We start from the raw sequence: 20,637 nt of genomic DNA on the forward strand, positions 1-20,637 counted from the left end.
TAGTATCTATTATATGCATGTTCACCAAATACATTTTTAAATACATTTTTAACATGTACTGCAATATTTCGATAAAGTTCATTTCAAGGGGAAAGAGCCTATATTTTGCAAGGTTTACTTATAGGTGCTGTTTTTGGAGGTGCTGAACAGTGATTCTTGCTCAGCTGTTTGGACAACAGAAAAATCTATCTGGTCTATTAAATTGTGTCTATGATTAAGGTCATTACCAAAAGGCGTCAGGCTTGATGGGTGTTTGTTCGTGCCATGTGGATGTGGATTTAAACTAATTATAAAGAAGTTTTATCTAGATTGGTCCTCCTGGATTCACTATATCTTTTCTACTAAAGTCAAGTGGGCCATTGTTCCTGGTCACAGTGCAGATGTATACCCAAAAAGGGTGAAAGTATTTTTTTTTAATACTCTTTTGTTTATATAAACAGGGAAATGTATATATCCAATAATAGATGGGAAGACACAGCGTACATTTCTGTTTCAGTAGTTTTTATGAAATAATTTTTTCAAAGTAAGATGACAGACAATAAAGGTATCATAGGAACTGCACGCTCCAGTAGCATACATTGGAAGTACAAAGGTCTATAAGGTAATTTGAGACAAAAACATAGGTGCAAAAATGTGCATTACCCAAGTGTGCAGTACCAAGTGTGTGACAATAACAATAACACAATGGTATGTATGGTCATATGTCGTGTAGACTGCAACTTACAGTTCAGCCAGTCATGGGGTCAGATGAGGAATAAAAGGCAATGTCGGGCATCCATGCATAGGTGAGGGAAGAATGACTAGTTATGTAGGGTATGGAATTTGAACAACGAAAGCCAGCAGTGCCAATGATGCTATGATGCAGGTAATGCATGTCAGGTCACGGAGTTTTAAGGGAAGCATTTGTGAAATGACGTTGAGTGCAGGAGTGTAGAATCAATAGATGTAAGGCCTTTCAGATTGCTAGCTAGAAAGCAAAGGTGGGGTTGTGTGGATTGGATACAGACTGGTTATGACTAGTTATGTAGGGTATGGAATTTGAACAACGAAAGCCAGCAGTGCCAATGATGCTATGATGCAGATAATGCATGTCAGGTCACGGAGTTTTAAGGGAAGCATTTGTGAAATGACGTTGAGTGCAGGAGTGTAGAATCAATAGATGTAAGGCCTTTCAGATTGCTAGCTAGAAAGCAAAGGTGGGGTTGTGTGGATTGGATACAGAGGGGACCAAGGAGCCTAAAAAGTGTCTGATTTGTAGGAACTTAAAGAAGTCAGATCTAGGGATGTTGCAGGTTGTTTGCAAGGTTTGCAAGGAGGTAAGGTCCTTATCTGTGTAGAGATGACGAACATGGGTTATGCCCAGTGTAATCCACTGTAGTGGATGGGGGTCTTGTGATATGAAATATACCTTAAAACATTAATCATATATGTCTATAATAATGTAATGTCTATGTCTCTTTAATTCACACTGCTATATTCAATCTTGCATCTCTGCTTCTAGAAAATATCAGCTTAAAAGTAACAGATGGCAAAAACCTTCCTTCCAACGTGGCTGTTACGCCGAGCGCTCCGGGTCCCCGCTCCTCCCCGGAGCGCTCGCTTCACTCTCCCCGCGGCAGCGCTCCGGTCACGTCCTCTGACCCGGGGCGCTGCGATTCCGCTGCCAGCCGGGATGCGATTCGCGATGCGGGTAGCGCCCGCTCGCGATGCGCACCCCGGCTCCCCTACCTGACTCGCTCTCCGTCTGTTCTGTCCCGGCGCGCGCGGCCCCGCTCCCTAGGGCGCGCGCGCGCCGGGTCTCTGCGATTTAAAGGGCCACTGCGCCGCTGATTGGCGCAGTGGTTCCAATTAGTGTTTACACCTGTGCACTTCCCTATATCACCTCACTTCCCCTTCACTCCCTCGCCGGATCTTGTTGCCTTAGTGCCAGTGAAAGCGTTCCTTGTGTGTTCCTTGCCTGTGTTTCCAGACCTTCTGCCGTTGCCCCTGACTACGATCCTTGCTGCCTGCCCCGACCTTCTGCTACGTCCGACCTTGCTTTTGCCTACTCCCTTGTACCGCGCCTATCTTCAGCAGCCAGAGAGGTGAGCCGTTGCTAGTGGATACGACCTGGTCACTACCGCCGCAGCAAGACCATCCCGCTTTGCGGCGGGCTCTGGTGAAAACCAGTAGTGGCTTAGAACCGGTCCACTAGCACGGTCCACGCCAATCCCTCTCTGGCACAGAGGATCCACTACCTGCCAGCCGGCATCGTGACAGTAGATCCGGCCATGGATCCCGCTGAAGTTCCTCTGCCAGTTGTCGCTGACCTCACCACGGTGGTCGCCCAGCAGTCACAACAGATAGCGCAACAAGGCCAACAGCTGTCTCAACTGACCGTTATGCTACAACAGTTACTACCACAGCTTCAGCAGTCATCTCCTCCGCCAGCTCCTGCACCTCCTCCGCAGCGAGTGGCCGCTCCTGGGATACGCTTATCCTTGCCGGATAAATTTGATGGGGACTCTAAGTTTTGCCGTGGCTTTCTTTCCCAATGTTCCCTGCATCTGGAGATGATGTCGGACCTGTTTCCCACTGAAAGGTCTAAGGTGGCTTTCGTAGTCAGCCTTCTGTCCGGAAAAGCCCTGTCATGGGCCACACCGCTCTGGGACCGCAATGACCCCGTCACTGCCTCTGTACACTCCTTCTTCTCGGAAATCCGAAGTGTCTTTGAGGAACCTGCCCGAGCCTCTTCTGCTGAGACTGCCCTGTTGAACCTGGTCCAGGGTAATTCTTCCGTTGGCGAGTATGCCGTACAATTCCGTACTCTTGCTTCAGAATTGTCCTGGAATAATGAGGCCCTCTGCGCGACCTTCAAAAAAGGCCTATCCAGCAACATTAAAGATGTTCTGGCCGCACGAGAAATTCCTGCTAATCTACATGAACTTATTCACCTAGCCACTCGCATTGACATGCGTTTTTCCGAAAGGCGTCAGGAACTCCGCCAAGATATGGACTCTGTTCGCACGAGGCGTTTCTTCTCCTCGGCTCCTCTCTCCTCTGGTCCCCTGCAATCTGTTCCTGTGCCTCCCGCCGTGGAGGCTATGCAGGTCGACCGGTCTCGCCTGACACCTCAAGAGAGGACACGACGCCGTATGGAGAACCTCTGCCTGTACTGTGCTAGTACCGAACACTTCCTGAGAGATTGTCCTATCCGTCCTCCCCGCCTGGAAAGACGTACGCTGACTCCGCACAAAGGTGAGACAGTCCTTGATGTCTACTCAGCTTCTCCACGTCTTACTGTGCCTGTGCGGATGTCTGCCTCTGCCTTCTCCTTCTCTACAGTGGCCTTCTTGGACTCTGGATCTGCAGGAAATTTTATTTTGGCCTCTCTCGTCAACAGGTTCAACATCCCGGTGACCAGTCTCGCCAGACCCCTCTACATCAATTGTGTAAATAATGAAAGATTGGACTGTACCATACGTTTCCGCACGGAGCCCCTTCTTATGAGCATCGGATCTCATCATGAGAGGATTGAACTTTTGGTCCTCCCCAATTGCACCTCGGAAATTCTGCTTGGACTTCCCTGGCTTCAACTTCATTCCCCTACCCTGGATTGGTCCACTGGGGAGATCAAGAGTTGGGGGTCCTCTTGTTCCAAGAACTGTCTAAAACCGGTTCCCAGTAACCCTTGCCGTAACTCTGTGGTTCCTCCAGTAACCGGTCTCCCTAAGGCCTATATGGACTTCGCGGATGTTTTCTGCAAAAAACAAGCTGAGACTCTACCTCCTCACAGGCCTTATGATTGCCCTATCGACCTCCTCCCGGGTACTACTCCACCCCGGGGCAGAATTTATCCTCTCTCTGCCCCAGAGACTCTTGCCATGTCCGAATACGTCCAGGAGAATCTAAAAAAGGGCTTTATCCGTAAATCCTCCTCTCCTGCCGGAGCCGGATTTTTCTTTGTGTCCAAAAAGGATGGCTCCCTACGTCCTTGCATTGACTACCGCGGTCTTAATAAAATCACGGTTAAGAACCGCTACCCCTTACCCCTCATCTCTGAACTCTTTGATCGCCTCCAAGGTGCCCACATCTTCACTAAATTGGACTTAAGAGGCGCCTATAACCTCATCCGCATCAGAGAGGGGGACGAGTGGAAAACGGCATTTAACACCAGAGATGGACACTTTGAGTATCTGGTCATGCCCTTTGGACTGTGCAACGCCCCTGCCGTCTTCCAAGACTTTGTCAATGAAATTTTTCGTGATCTGTTATACTCCTGTGTTGTTGTATATCTGGACGATATCCTAATTTTTTCTGCCAATCTAGAAGAACACCGCCAGCATGTCCGTATGGTTCTTCAGAGACTTCGTGACAACCAACTCTATGCCAAAATTGAGAAATGTCTGTTTGAATGCCAATCTCTTCCTTTTCTAGGATATTTGGTCTCTGGCCAGGGACTACAGATGGATCCAGACAAACTCTCTGCCGTCCTAGATTGGCCACGCCCCTCCGGACTCCGTGCTATCCAACGCTTTTTGGGGTTCGCCAATTATTACAGGCAATTTATTCCACATTTTTCTACCATTGTGGCTCCTATCGTGGCTTTAACCAAAAAAAATGCTGATCCCAAGTCCTGGCCTCCTCAAGCAGAAGACGCCTTTAAACGACTCAAGTCTGCCTTTTCTTCGGCTCCCGTCCTCTCCAGACCTGACCCTTCCAAACCCTTCCTATTGGAGGTTGATGCCTCCTCAGTGGGAGCTGGAGCTGTTCTTCTACAAAAAAATTCTTCCGGGCATGCTGTCACTTGTGGTTTTTTCTCTAGGACCTTCTCTCCAGCGGAGAGGAACTACTCCATCGGGGATCGAGAGCTTCTAGCCATTAAATTAGCACTTGAGGAATGGAGGCATCTGCTGGAGGGATCAAGTTCTCCTGTTATTATCTACACCGACCACAAGAACCTCTCCTACCTCCAGTCTGCCCAACGGCTGAATCCTCGCCAGGCCCGGTGGTCTCTGTTCTTTGCCCGATTTAATTTTGAGATTCACTTTCGTCCTGCCGATAAGAACATTAGGGCCGATGCTCTCTCTCGTTCCTCGGATGCCTCAGAAGTTGAACTCTCTCCGCAACACATCATTCCACCTGACTGCCTGATCTCCACTTCTCCTGCCTCCATCAGGCAGACTCCTCCAGGAAAGACCTTTGTTTCTCCTCGCCAACGCCTCGGAATCCTCAAATGGGGTCACTCCTCCCATCTCGCAGGTCATGCGGGTATCAAGAAATCTGTGCAACTCATCTCCCGCTTCTATTGGTGGCCGACTCTGGAGACGGATGTTGTGGACTTTGTGCGTGCCTGCACTATCTGTGCCCGGGATAAGACTCCTCGCCAGAAGCCCGCTGGTTTTCTTCATCCTCTGCCTGTCCCCGAACAGCCTTGGTCTCTGATTGGTATGGATTTTATTACTGATTTACCCCCTTCCCGTGGCAACACTGTTATTTGGGTGGTCGTTGATCGATTCTCCAAAATGGCACATTTCATCCCTCTTCCTGGTCTTCCTTCTGCGCCTCAGTTGGCTAAACAATTTTTTGTACACATTTTTCGTCTTCACGGATTGCCTACGCAGATTGTCTCGGATAGAGGCGTCCAATTCGTGTCTAAATTCTGGAGGGCTCTCTGTAAACAACTCAAGATTAAATTAAATTTTTCTTCTGCATATCATCCCCAGTCCAATGGACAAGTAGAAAGGATTAACCAGATCTTGGGTGATTATTTGCGACATTTTGTTTCCTCCCGCCAGGATGACTGGGCAGATCTCCTCCCATGGGCCGAATTCTCGTATAACTTCAGGGTCTCTGAGTCTTCCTCCAAATCCCCATTTTTCGTGGTGTACGGCCGTCACCCTCTTCCCCCCCTCCCTACCCCCTTGCCCTCTGGTCTGCCCGCTGTGGATGAAATTTCTCGTGACCTTTCCATCATATGGAGAGAGACCCAAAATTCTCTCTTACAGGCTTCATCACGCATGAAGAAGTTCGCGGATAAGAAAAGAAGAGCTCCCCCCGTTTTTTCCCCTGGAGACAAGGTATGGCTCTCCGCTAAATATGTCCGCTTCCGTGTCCCTAGCTACAAGTTGGGACCACGCTATCTTGGTCCTTTCAAAATTTTGTGTCAAATTAATCCTGTCTCTTATAAACTTCTTCTTCCTCCCTCTCTTCGTATCCCTAATGCCTTTCACGTCTCTCTTCTCAAACCTCTCATCCTCAACCGTTTTTCTCCCAAGTCTGTTCCTCCCACTCCTGTTTCCGGCTCCTCGGACATCTTCTCGGTCAAAGAAATTTTAGCTGCCAAAAAGGTCAGAGGGAAAAATTTTTTTTTAGTGGACTGGGAGGGTTGTGGTCCTGAAGAGAGATCCTGGGAACCTGAGGACAACATCCTAGACAAAAGTCTGCTCCTCAGGTTCTCAGGCTCTAAGAAGAGGGGGAGACCCAAGGGGGGGGGTACTGTTACGCCGAGCGCTCCGGGTCCCCGCTCCTCCCCGGAGCGCTCGCTTCACTCTCCCCGCGGCAGCGCTCCGGTCACGTCCTCTGACCCGGGGCGCTGCGATTCCGCTGCCAGCCGGGATGCGATTCGCGATGCGGGTAGCGCCCGCTCGCGATGCGCACCCCGGCTCCCCTACCTGACTCGCTCTCCGTCTGTTCTGTCCCGGCGCGCGCGGCCCCGCTCCCTAGGGCGCGCGCGCGCCGGGTCTCTGCGATTTAAAGGGCCACTGCGCCGCTGATTGGCGCAGTGGTTCCAATTAGTGTTTACACCTGTGCACTTCCCTATATCACCTCACTTCCCCTTCACTCCCTCGCCGGATCTTGTTGCCTTAGTGCCAGTGAAAGCGTTCCTTGTGTGTTCCTTGCCTGTGTTTCCAGACCTTCTGCCGTTGCCCCTGACTACGATCCTTGCTGCCTGCCCCGACCTTCTGCTACGTCCGACCTTGCTTTTGCCTACTCCCTTGTACCGCGCCTATCTTCAGCAGCCAGAGAGGTGAGCCGTTGCTAGTGGATACGACCTGGTCACTACCGCCGCAGCAAGACCATCCCGCTTTGCGGCGGGCTCTGGTGAAAACCAGTAGTGGCTTAGAACCGGTCCACTAGCACGGTCCACGCCAATCCCTCTCTGGCACAGAGGATCCACTACCTGCCAGCCGGCATCGTGACAGTGGCAGTATTAGGATATTAAGATTGAACTTTGTTCGATTACTAATATTTCTGTTGAAAGGAGATAATGATGGCCATATCAGGATGTGTGTCCTGGACACACACTGATATGAAGATATTGCCTGCTTGTTAATACCCGATCGATAAAATGTCAGGGTGACCACCTGGAAGAAAAGTCAAACTCAGCGCTTAGGCAGCATAAAATAGGGCTATAAACTTATCGCCTGACAGATTGCACACACATACACACACGTCATGGAAAATATGATCAGTAATATGGGTGTTGATTTTATGATGATCTTGAGTCCTTATAAACCCATGTAAGACGTTTGAATAGACAGAAGAGATTTGGTTATCTGAACCGTGTGTCAGTTGTCTCATTTCTCTCCTCCGACTGGAGATCTAAGTGTGGAATGGAGGCCTGTAAAAGGCAGGGAAACAAGTCGAACGTCGGGAGTAGTGGTGGAAGCCGCCAGAGAGAGAAAATGATCCAAGCTTCATAAGAGGCCTTCACTATAGGGTTGCTTAAACAGAGTTACACCACATCCGTCCACAGATGCAATACAAGGGTGTCTCCTACACGATAGGAGGACGTGTATATGTTTTCTATATGAACCCAGAGGCCTCTAATTATCCCTTCTACCACCCTCTGAGGGAGCTTGCTAAAGTGTATTAGCCTTTAAGATCAGGTAAGCCAAAAACCCCCGCATCTCTTGTCTTAGTCAGAATGGATTTTGCTAGCCTAGGTTTGTTTCCCTGCCAAACAAAACAAGAAAGGAGAGATTGAGCCTTAGAAAAGAAAGTGTTCAGGACTGGAATGGGCAAAGTTCTAAACAGATATAAAAACCTGGGTAAAAGAAACATTTTAAAAGTGGCTATGCGGCCCACCCATGAGATCTCAAACTTTGCTGAGCTTCAGTGTCTATTTCCTTCAGAAAATGATCATATAATACAATGTAGAATATAATACTTTGCAAGAGGACATTCATTTAATCCCTGAGTAGTTGAGAATAGAGGATTGCCAGTTGAAGGAGTGGACAGCTTTAAGACTAGAGGTCACAGAAGGGTCTATGAACAGCAGGAGGGTCTGTGTCTTTGAGGTGATAATAGGAGAAGGTACCAAAATATTTGATGGTGTTCATGATCACGGGGAGTGACATAGTCAAAATAACATCATCAGTGTGGAGTGAGATGATATGTTGCTTGTCCCCCCACGTCAATCCCTGAGATCCACTCATCCGAACAGAACACTTGAGCAAGAGGTTCCATGCACATGATAAAGATAAAGGGAGATAAGGGGCAACCCTGCCCTGTGCCATTATTGATTTCAAAATCACTGGACAAAGCTCCGCAAAGACCCTAGCTGATGGCGCTGCATACAGGGAGTAAATGGTGTTAGAGGGGTACTCTGGTGAAAACTTTTTTTTTTTTAGATCAACTGGCTCCAGAAAGTTAAACAGAGTTGTAAATGAGACAAAACAAAGAGCACGTACGTGCACTCACTGCTGGGCAGAGACAGTCAGCGCCGGAAGAAGCTGCCGGCGTAGCCTCCGAGCGCCACACACCGGCGCCTATGCCATGACCCGGCACCCCGCTACCGGACTTCCAGACCCGAGTGTCTCTGCCCAGCAGTGAGTGCACATACGTGCTCTTTGTTTTGTCTATATTGGATACTTTACACTTGTGTATATGCACCCTGCATTGTGACAGGTCACCGAGGATCGCTTTGTTGCTTGTAGGAGGTGATATTGCTTCCTGAGTGCTCTCGCTGTTTCCTTGCTCCACAGGAAGTTCTTTTCTTTTTTAATTTCTTCTTAGTCTGACCACATTGCTCTCTGCTGACACCTCTCCTCCTGCCTCACCACGGTCACCATCTGACAGCCCTCAGAAGCAGCAGCCACGTTACTCATCTGCATCTACCTATCCGGTACCAAAGAAGAAAGCTCCGACAGCTCACACATCTGCAATCACCTTCTCCTGCGCATTGGCTGACCAGCAGCGTCTCTGGTTCAAGGCAAGTATAGCACAAAGGAATGTCCAGCACAATGCTGTCTGACCACAGTACTCTCTGCTGACACCTCTGTCCATGTCAGGAACTGTCCAGAGTAGGAGCAAATCCCCATAGCAAACCTATCCTGCTCTGGACAGTTCCTGACATGGACAGAGGTGTCAGCAGAGAGTACTGTGGTCAGACAGCATTGTGCTGGACATTCCTTTGTGCTATACTTGCCTTGAACCAGAGACGCTGCTGGTCAGCCAATGCGCAGGAGAAGGTGATTGCAGATGTGTGAGCTGTCGGAGCTTTCTTCTTTGGTACCGGATAGGTAGATGCAGATGAGTAACGTGGCTGCTGCTTCTGAGGGCTGTCAGATGGTGACCGTGGTGAGGCAGGAGGAGAAAGATGCAAAGGTAAAGACATGGCGGTCGAAGCAGGTAAGCACTCTGTGCTATGCAGTGTTGGAGATGAAGGAGCAGAGGCTAGAGGGATAGTGCCCTCAGTTAAATGAGAACGATGCCGCATCGTGTCTGAAGAGGAGCGCCAGGATAGTGCAGCTGCTCTGACTGAGGCAGAGGAGGCTGGGAAGAAGATGCACTCTCGGCACCATCTTGGGAAGACTCTTGTGCTGCTGAAAAATAGAATTTAGTCAGTGTACCCTGCTTAATGTTCTTTTTCCTTCAGCCCGACATTTCCTGAGAGTATTCTCAATCCACATAGGTATGATAGTCACTGGTTTGTGCGGTGTAGTTGCTGTAAAAGGCTGATTTCACCAGAGCACAGCTAATGCGTGACTATACAGTATGGCAGTCAGGCCATTGACAGTAAACATTTCAATCATATGTAAAGACAAAATAAAATCCAGTCAAATCCAGTGAGCTTTGGAGGGAGCAGGTGTAAGCAGAATCAAGGCACGTGGAACACGCAGCTATTATCAGACTTTACTGAATTCTCTGCTTGGGAGAAGAAGGAAGACTGTGGACAGTGAGGACAATGGAGGGCACATAACTATAACAAAGGCTGTGGAACCTGAAGCGATAGCCTCAAAAATTGTTGCACTGTGCATGAATAACGTAACATGTCTATCCTACCAAACAATGATATATATTACAACATGCACAGAAACAGAATCATAGAAAACCATCAGCAGATATAGGTTTATCCCAGGCATACTTACATTCACTTACTGTGGATTTACCAAGTATATCAGCTGAAAGTATTTTCCAAGCATCCACTACTCTTTCAGTAAAATAATACAGTATACTGTACTATATATATATATATATATATATATATATATATATATATAGGATACAATTTACATACATTTTGGAAAATCAAAGCAGAAATTACCAAATGCAGTAAACACTGTGGGTGAAATGTATCAATGTATCTGTAAAACGGGGCCAGTTACCCATAGCAACCAATCAGGTTCCTTCTGTTGTCTTTTAAAAGGCTCCTTTTTTTACAATTGAAAGAAGCAATCTGATTGGTTGCTCTGGGCAACTAGTCAGCTTGTCTCGGCACAGGTTTTGATACGTCTTCCCCGATGTGGAAACGCAACCTAAAGACTTCAAATCTTCGTAAAACACCCTAAAGAGGTACTCCGCCCACAGATAACTTATTCCCCTATCCCATTATCCTTGACATCTTATCCCCTATCCCTTATCCGCAATCTCCGTGCAGCACCCGGCATTCTTAACAGTATGTTTAGAATGCTGTGTTTCCACGGCCGGAGACATGTCACACCCAGTCCCCTCGTGGCGTCACGCCACGTCCCTCCATTCATGGGAGGGGGCGTTACGGGTGCTGAATAAAGATAGCAGGGGGTCCCTTTGGATAGGGGATAAGATGTCTGTGGGGGGGGGTGCACCTCAAATCACTTTTGCTTCTTGGCAATATGTCTCTATAAAACACTCTGAATAAGAAAATGCATGAAAACTGTACATAATGTGAAACTAACGAGTCTAATGAGTTCTCCTGGGAGAACTCCAGCACTAGCAGCCCGATTAGGTGATCAGTTGCAGTGATCAGACGCCAGACCCAATCTCTCTGCAAAGCCGTGGGATTCATGGGAAATGTAAGCAGCATTACAGAACAATTTCAGTAATGGATTTATATAAAGAAATCTAGCCAAATTCATGCCTGTCATGTCAACAAAAACAGGTAAGAACAAGGCATACACAAGAATTCATACATTATTCTGTAATCATAGCCTAGGCTGCATTATATAAGAAAAACAAAAAGCGTGTTTCCCTATAACAATTTTAGCAAAAGTAAACAGTAAGTTCAACTCCTTTCTTGTCTTGTTTCTATTTCTAGAATACATTTGCAAAATGAGCTGACAAGATGAATGCGCTTTTGTTGGATATGCTTGTTGGGAACAGCTTGCTTTACAATGTAGCGATTCATAAAAATAACAGAATCTAATTGTTACAATATTTGAATATGCCAAAAGATATGATAGAAGAAAAACCTACACAATTTTACCCTGCAGTTGCTCTGTGACTGCTGGCGGTGGCGGCATCCGCAGTGTCAAATACGCTGCGGATGCGCTGTGTGTGACCTTACCCTTATTCTCCATAGAAAGTTGAGTAGTTTTGTAAACTCATTGGAGGACATTTCTGAAAACCTGTGTAGAGGAAGAGTGGCGCAATTGCCCATAGCAACCAATCAGATTGCTTATTTGATTTTTCAGAGGCCTTTTTGAAAATTAAAGAACCGATCTGATTGGTTGCTATGGGCAACTGCACCACTTTTCCTCTACACAGGTTTTAAAATATCTTCCTATATTGTCCCATCTTTACTAAAGCTGTCTAATTCTTAGCCTGAGCCTCTTTGATATATGTGGTACATTTTAGACTGTCTGTTTGATAAATCTGATGTATATTTAAACTGCCTAGTCTAAGTTTAGACTATTAGTTATCTGGGCTATTGTATTACTGCATTATGTAAAATCTGAATTCACAATTATACAGGCCTAGGAGCTGAAATTTCCCATAATTCATTGCTGTCATAAAGGGAACCTGTCATTAGTTTTGCACTGCCCATGGTACAAATCCCAAGCTTCTTCAGCCCGTCGGCCTAGGTTAGTGGGTCTCTCACAATACTGTGTGTTAAGGGAATGTGTCATCAGCGTAATCCTTAAAATCAGTAAAACAGGTTCCTTAATGTTTGCATTGAGTTTACTCTGGTATTTAGCATTCTGGGAATGCAGTCTGTATACCAGGCACTGTATAGTAATGTAAAGGAGAAACTCGCTCTCCACTTTAAGTTATTATGGACAGACCAAAGCATCAAAGTGTCACGATAGAAAACTTCCTGAAATAGTCCTTGAAAATAAAAAATAAAATAGAAGCAAATAGGCGGAATCAATGAAATAGGATTTACATAGAAGTAAGCCATGAGAAAACCAGCATAAACACCTGCACAGAAGAAAGCAAGGTTACAGCAAACTGATGAGCAATGATCACATAGTAAATAAGATTGAAAAAAGATGAGAATTCTTTACCAACCCTAAATCTACAAAGACAAAATCCTTTTATCACATATTTTCCATTGAATAACACCAAAAGTGTACCGTATATACTTGAGTATAAGCCGAGTTTTTCAGCACGATTTTTCGTGCTGAAAACACCCCCCTCGGCTTATACTCGAGTGAACTCTCCGCCTGTCAATCCCTTCTCAGTGGTCTTCAACCTGCGGACCTCCAGATTTTGAAAAACTACAACTCCCAGCATGCCAGGACAGCCATCGTCCAGACACCCCCTTTAGTTTTCTACTCACCTCCCCTCAGTGGGAAGGAAGGGTGAGCTGATCTGGGCCATCTATGCTGCAGGGTCCGTCCGGTGGGGAGGGTTAGTGGTTCAGGGCTGTCCATCTTCACCGGGGGGCCCTCTCCTCCGCTCCGGGCCCAGACTAGTGATGTTGCCTTGACGACGACACACAGGGACGTTCATGCGTGTCCCTGTGCGTCGTCGTCAAGGCAACGTCACTAGTCCCAGGCAGGCCCGGAGCGCGGAGCATAGATGGCCCGGACCAGCTCACCCTTCCTTCCCACCGAGGGGAGGTGAGTAGAAAACTAAAGGGGGGGGGATCTGGATGATGACGAAGGTGATGATAGGGGGGGGATGATGACAGGGGATGATGACAGACGGTGATGATGAAGGGAGGTGGGATGATGACAGGGGGATGATGACAGGCGATGATGATGAAGGGGGGATGATGACAGGCGGTGATGATGACAGGCGGTGATGATGAAGGGGGGATGATGACAGGGTAATGATGAAGGGGGGATGATGACAGGGTGATGATGACGGGGGTGTTAATGACGGGGGGTCTGGATGATGACAGGGGGGATGTTGACATGGGGGGATGATGTATTTCCCACCCTAAGGCTTATAGTCGAGTCAATAACTTTTCCTGGATTTTTTGGGTGAAATTAGGGGCCTCGGCTTATATTCGGGTCGGCTTATACTCGAGTATATAAGGCAATAGAAAAAAATGGGCTTGAAAAACATAGATTTCGATCTAGTTGGGTTGTATTTACCATATGGGAACCTGTCATCTTGGTTATGCCATTTTCACAGTTTTCTGTCACTTTCCCCCTAATGTACAGGGATTAAGAGCACTAACAATTCTATTCCAATACCTATCTGTCTATCCTATGGGGTAGTGTATTATCTACCTGTATATTCAGGTTAGTGCGGGTGACCCTGCTGTCAGATTACCTTTAAGGGTGTATTTACACGCACAGTATTCTGCACAGATTTGATGCGCAGGATTTGAAGCTGTGTTCAGTCATTTAGTTTACATTGAAATCTGCAGCAGAAAATCCCGCGCATCAAATCTGTGCATCAAATTTGCGCAGAATACTGTACGTGTGAATAGACCAGAAAACTTCTTTTACTCCTGTTATTGTAAGGAATTACCTAGAGATTCTGCTGCGTTTAGTTTGTTCACATATGTCTGTGACACAAACTTATTTTACTGGTTCCAAAAAAGCAATAAACATCTGTCTTTTGTTTCATTTGATGTTGAAGGAGATAGAAAATGTGAAGATTTTTTTTTTATATTGGGGGGGGGGGGGGGCATGTCAGGCTTGAAGATCACTTTGTTTTAACTTTTGTATGTACAGTGTATAGTGCATGTACAAGAGTAATACTGTGTTAAAAACACACAGAAAAAATTATTCAGTTTGTAAGGACTAAAGATGGTACAAAGGTGAATAAGTTTATGATATGACATCCGCATGTAGATATGGAGCGGAGTGAAGGTCAAACCTTTAGTCACCAAGGGTTAAGAATTTCTGCTCAGGGCGACATTACTTAAATAATAGTCGATAAACTTGTCCAGCAGCAATTGGCATATCTTAGACTGGAATCACATATGCAGTTTTTTGTAGCAGGAAACCAGGAATTCAACAAAAAAGAAGTATAAGATATGGTACTTCTCATTTGTTTTGTATCCATTCCTGAGTTTGGCTTAAAAAATTGAATCAAAAACCAAACTATGCGTTTTTTGATTTTTATATTTTTTTTTCTATAGAGAAGGCTATAGTAAAGTGCCTAGAAAAAATACTACAACCTAGGGCAAGCTGCATTTTTTTAATATATCACTAAAAGGGAGCCTGTCATCATATTTTACCATAATGCGTTATATATGGTAAAATCTTCTTCCTCACCATCCCCGGGAGATGTTCCTGTCCGCAGGGATGGTGAGAACTGAGCTTGTAGATAAGTGTTTTCCACATAATATGTCTCCAGCTGTTGCAAAACTACAACTCCCAGCCAGGGCCGTTTGAAGGAATTTGGGGGCCCCAAGCAAAATGGACATGGAGGCCTCCCCCCCCCCCCTTGATGTTCATGCACGTCACGCTCTAGGGCCGGCGTCAGAACGTAGTAACGCCGGCCCTTGAATGCTGGGAGCGCAACGTGAGCGAACGTCTATACGAGGCCCCCACATTAGGTGCAGCACAGTTCCCCCACGTTAGGTGCGGCACAGTTCCCCCACGTTAGGTGCGGCACAGTTCCCCCACGTTAGGTGCGGCACAGTTCCCCCCAAGTTAGGTGCGGCACAGTTCCCCCCATGTTAGGTGCGGCACAGTTCCCCCCACGTTAGGTGCGGCACAGTTCCCCCCACGTTAGGTGCGGCACAGTTCCCCCCACGTTAGGTGCGGCACAGTTCCACCCACTTTAGGTGTGGCACAGTTCCCCCCACGTTAGGTGCAGCAGAGTTCCCCCCACATTAGGTGCAGCAGAGTTCCCCCCACATTAGGTGCAGCAGAGTTCCCCCCACATTAGGTGCAGCAGAGTTCTCCCCACATTAGGCTAGCAGTGTTCCCCCCACATTAGGTGCAGTATAGTTCCCCCACATTAGGAAGTATAGTTCCCCACATTAGGTGCAGTATAGTTCCCCACATTAGGTGCAGTATAGTTCTCCCCACATTAGGTGCAGTATAGTTCTCCCCACATTAGATGCAGTATAGTTCTCCACATTAGGTGCAGTATAGTTCCCCACATTAGGTGCAGTATAGTTCTCCACATTAGTATAGTTCCCCACATTAGGTGCAGTATAGTTCTCCACATTAGGTGCAGTATAGTTCTCCACATTAGGTTGGCAGTATAGTTTACCCCACATTAGGTGCAGTATAGTCCCCCCACATCAGGTGTAGTATGTTCCCCCACAGACATCCAGCCTCCAGCCATACAGTGTATGGCTGGAGGCTGTATGCCTGTTTACTGCCATACTTCAGTGTTCTGACCACTGCTCCTTTTGTCCGGCGACCATAGCAGTAGGTCCCGGGACTGGAGGAGCGGTGGTTGGAGCACTGAAGCTGATGTGCCGCTGGTCACTTACCATGCTGGCCAGCACATGTCATGTTCGCTGCTCCGCTCCTCTGCGTTGCTTTCCAATAGGCGTACGCACGGGATGGGGCAATTGCCCCGTCCCCCCCCCTGGATCTTCCACTGCATGCATTATATACACACATAACACACTGTTTACATTACATACTGTACATGCATGCTTCATACACACACAGATACTGTACACATTACATACTGTACATGCATGCTTCATGCACACACAACACACTGTACACATTACATACTGTACATGCATGCTTCATGCACACACAACACACTGTACACATTATATACTGTACATGCATGCTTCATACACACACAACACACTGTACGCATTACATACTGTACATGCATCATACACACACACACTGTACACATTACATACCGTACATGCATCATACACACACACTGTACACATTACATACTGTACATGCATCATACACACACACACAGTACACATTACATACTGTACATGCATCATACACACAACACACTGTACACATTACATACTGTACATGCATCATACACACACACTGTACACATTACATACCGTACATGCATCATACACACACACACTGTACACATTACATACTGTACATGCATCATACACACACACACTGTACACATTACATACTGTACATGCATCATACACACACAACATACTGTATACATTACATACTGTACATGCATCATACACACACACATGCTGTTCATATTACATACTGTACATGCTTCATACACACACACCATACTGTACACATTACATACCATACATGCATTATATACACACACACTGTACACATTACATACTGTACATGCATCATACACACACATACTGTACGCATTACATACTGTACATGCATCATATACACACACACACTGTACACATTACATACTGTACATGCACCATACACACATACTGTACACATTACATACTGTACATGCATCATACACACACTGTACACATTACATACTGTACATGCATCATATACACACAGACTGTACACATTACATACTGTACATGCATCATACACACACACTGTACACATTACATACTGTACATGCACCATACACACATACTGTACACATTACATACTGTACATGCATCATACACACACTGTACACATTACATACTGTACATGCATCATACACACATAATGTACACATTACATACTGTACATGCATCATACACACATACTGTACACATTACATACTGTACATGCATCATACACACACATACTGTACATGCATGCATCATATACACACAGCACACTGTACACATTACATACTGTACATGCATCATACACACACTGTACACATTACATACTGTACATGCATCATACACACACTGTACACATTACATACTGTACATGCACCATACACACACATACTGTACACATTACATACTGTACATGCATCATACACACATACTGTACACATTACATACTGTACATGCATCATACACACAAACTGTACACATTACATACTGTATATGCACCCTACACACATACTGTACACATTACATACTGTACATGCATCATACACACACATACTGTACATGCATGCATCATATACACACAGTACACTGTACACATTACATACTGTACATGCATCATACACACACTGTACACATTACATACTGTACATGCACCATACATACACACACATACACGCACATACTGTACATGCATGCATCATATACACACAGCACACATACTGTACACATCACATACTGTACATGCATCATACACACACACTGTACACATTACATACTGTACATGCATCATACACACACTGTACACATTAAATACTGTACATGCATCATACACACATACTGTACACATTACATACTGTACATGCATCATACACACAAACTGTATACATTACATACTGTACATGCATCATACACACACATACTGTACACATTACATACTGTATATGCACCCTACACACATACTGTACACATTACATACTGTACATGCATCATACACACACATACTGTACATGCATGCATCATATACACACAGTACACTGTACACATTACATACTGTACATGCATCATACACACACTGTACACATTACATACTGTACATGCACCATACATACACACACACATACACGCACATACTGTACATGCATGCATCATATACACACGGCACACATACTGTACACATCACATACTGTACATGCATCATACACATACACTGTACACATTACATACTGTACATGCATCATACACACACACTGTACACATTAAATACTGTACATGCATCATACACACATACTGTACACATTACATACTGTACATGCATCATACACACAAGCTGTACACATTACATACTGCACATGCATCATACACACATACTGTACACATTACATACTGTACATGCATCATACACACACACTGTACACATGACATACTGTACATGCTTCATACACACACAGAATAGATCAGTGTTTCCCAACCAGGATGCCTACAGAGGTTGCAAAACTACAACTCCCAGCATGCCTAGACAGCCTTTTGCTGGGAGTTGTAGTTTTGCAACAACTGGAGGCACCCTGGTTGGGAAACACTGATATAGATATACACATGCACTTTACATATAGTCATCCACAGTAGTAACACACACAGGCACAGTACATAGACATACACATATGTACACACATATATATCCACACACACATGCTTATACACATATATATATATCCACACACACACACACACATGCTTATACACATATATATATATATGCACACACACACGCTTATACATAAATACATGCAGGGACACCTACGTTAGTCAGGCCCCATGTTGAACAGCCTCTGCGGTCTCCTTTCCTCACAGCTCTCTCCTCCCCCCCTCCTCCTCCTCCTGCTGAGGGAAAATACCAAGTGCAGCGGGGGTGGGGGGAGCGTGATTGTGGTGAGGTGAGATTGACTCCAAAGCTGCAAATTAGTTTATTTTAAAAACATGTCAGACATTCGGGGGCCCTCTTGTTCTGGTGCCTGGGGCCCGGAGCACAAACTCCAAGAACAGGATTGTTAATCGCTACAGGACGGGCAAGCACCGGCTGTGCTTGAGGGCCCCCAGCCAGCTCGGGGCCCCAAGCAATTGCTTGGTTTGCCTGTCCTTTAGCAACGGGCCTGCTCCCAGCATGCCCAGACAGGCAGAGGGTGTCCAGGCATGCTGGAAGTTGTAGTTTTGCAACAGCTGGAGACACACTTTTTGAACAACACTGTTGTAGAGCGTATTCCCTCGTGGGCAGGGTTCTCTCTTTCTCTAAATCAGTCTGTGATACACTGTTTTATTTTTAACCCATTTTATATGTGCAGCACCCTGAAACTAAGGGCATGTAAAAAATAAATAAAAATAACAAAGATTTGTCTGAATAGATATGAAATATCATGCGCCAGTGAAACACATGCCTATTTTACCAGAACACTATATTGGTTCATTATGTTTTTTTAGGCTTTAGTAATATTATGCCATCTTATTTCTATCTTAGTACTGTATATATTTGTAGTTTGTATTATACTTGTCTGGTACCCTGATGAACTGCCTATCTGTGGTGGTGAAACATTACTGTAGACTAGTTATGAAGGTGCTTGGGTCATGTTTCAGCACAGGGTTAGCCTATTCAGGAGAATGTTTTATACCTTAGGGCATTCAGGGTATATATTGGTGACAGCTCATCGTCTATACATGGCTGCCTATGTAGGAGTATGTGACAGTACACGTCACTGCGCCTCCTCTACTGCGCATGCGCTCTGTGGTTTAATGTATTATACTGCTATGGAGGAGACACCGTGGCATGTACTGTCACGGCCATAGGCAGCGATGTATAGACGATGAGCTGCCCGTCTGCATACAGGAACCGAGTGGGAGCAAAGCCTTATGTATGAGTAAGTCACACATTATAACAAGGGCAATGGTCTCTCAAAAATTTTGTTTTAGAGTATGTTCACACTGGAGAATTGATGAGGGAGGAATTTACTCGCATAATGCCACGGCAGTATTTAGCTCCAATTCTGTCTTGAATAAAAGTTCCATTGGCTTTAACGGTCTTTCCGCCACTCTATTCACACTGAGGAATTTCCAAGGATGAAATTCCGATACAGAATCGTATTCCGCCAGAAGACTGAACTAGCGGAATCTGAGAGTAAAAGCCCATTGAAGTCAATGGGATTTTTTTCCTGACCAAATGAGTTTAGAGCGAAATTGATGCAGAATATTCACACGGATCAAATTCTGCAAAAATTCCTGACCGAAAACATTCCTCATCAATTTCTTAGAGGAAACATACCCTTAGGGTCTATTTACACGTACGTATTCTGTGCAGGATTTGATGCGAAGGATTTTCTGCCACAGATTTCAATGTAAACTCGATGACTGAACACCGCTTCAAATCCTGCACATCAAATCTGCGCAGAATCCTGTACGTGTGAAAGCTATATACTGTGCTATGGTGCGGGTGAGCAACTTTTTAAAATAAATCAATCACTTACAGAAATCTGTCCAGTATTTGTAAAGTTATGTGTATTCTTTCTTCTAGTTGTATTGCACATGGAGGCAGGGCAGTGGGTTGCTGAGCT

At 45.7% G+C, this 20,637-nt stretch overlaps 1 protein-coding gene across 2 annotated transcripts in view; it reads right to left on the reverse strand.

Annotated features, from left to right (window-relative positions):
- The window catches only part of B4GALNT1 (beta-1,4-N-acetyl-galactosaminyltransferase 1), a 188,743-nt gene that overhangs the window by 101,625 nt on the left and 66,481 nt on the right, over positions 1-20,637 (reverse strand). Inside the window, exon 1 of one of the 2 annotated variants that reach the window (XM_056562589.1) lies at positions 12,965-13,071. The exons of the other annotated variant lie outside the window; for it this stretch is intronic. Within the exon in view, the coding sequence (XP_056418564.1) occupies positions 12,965-13,005 (41 nt within the window). The 5' untranslated portion in view covers positions 13,006-13,071. Of the gene's footprint in view, positions 1-12,964; positions 13,072-20,637 lie in introns of those variants that run through there. 2 annotated transcript variants of the gene reach the window in all.

The sequence above is a fragment of the Hyla sarda genome, chromosome 2 (assembly GCF_029499605.1).
Source record: "Hyla sarda isolate aHylSar1 chromosome 2, aHylSar1.hap1, whole genome shotgun sequence".
Lineage (NCBI taxonomy): Eukaryota > Metazoa > Chordata > Amphibia > Anura > Hylidae > Hyla > Hyla sarda.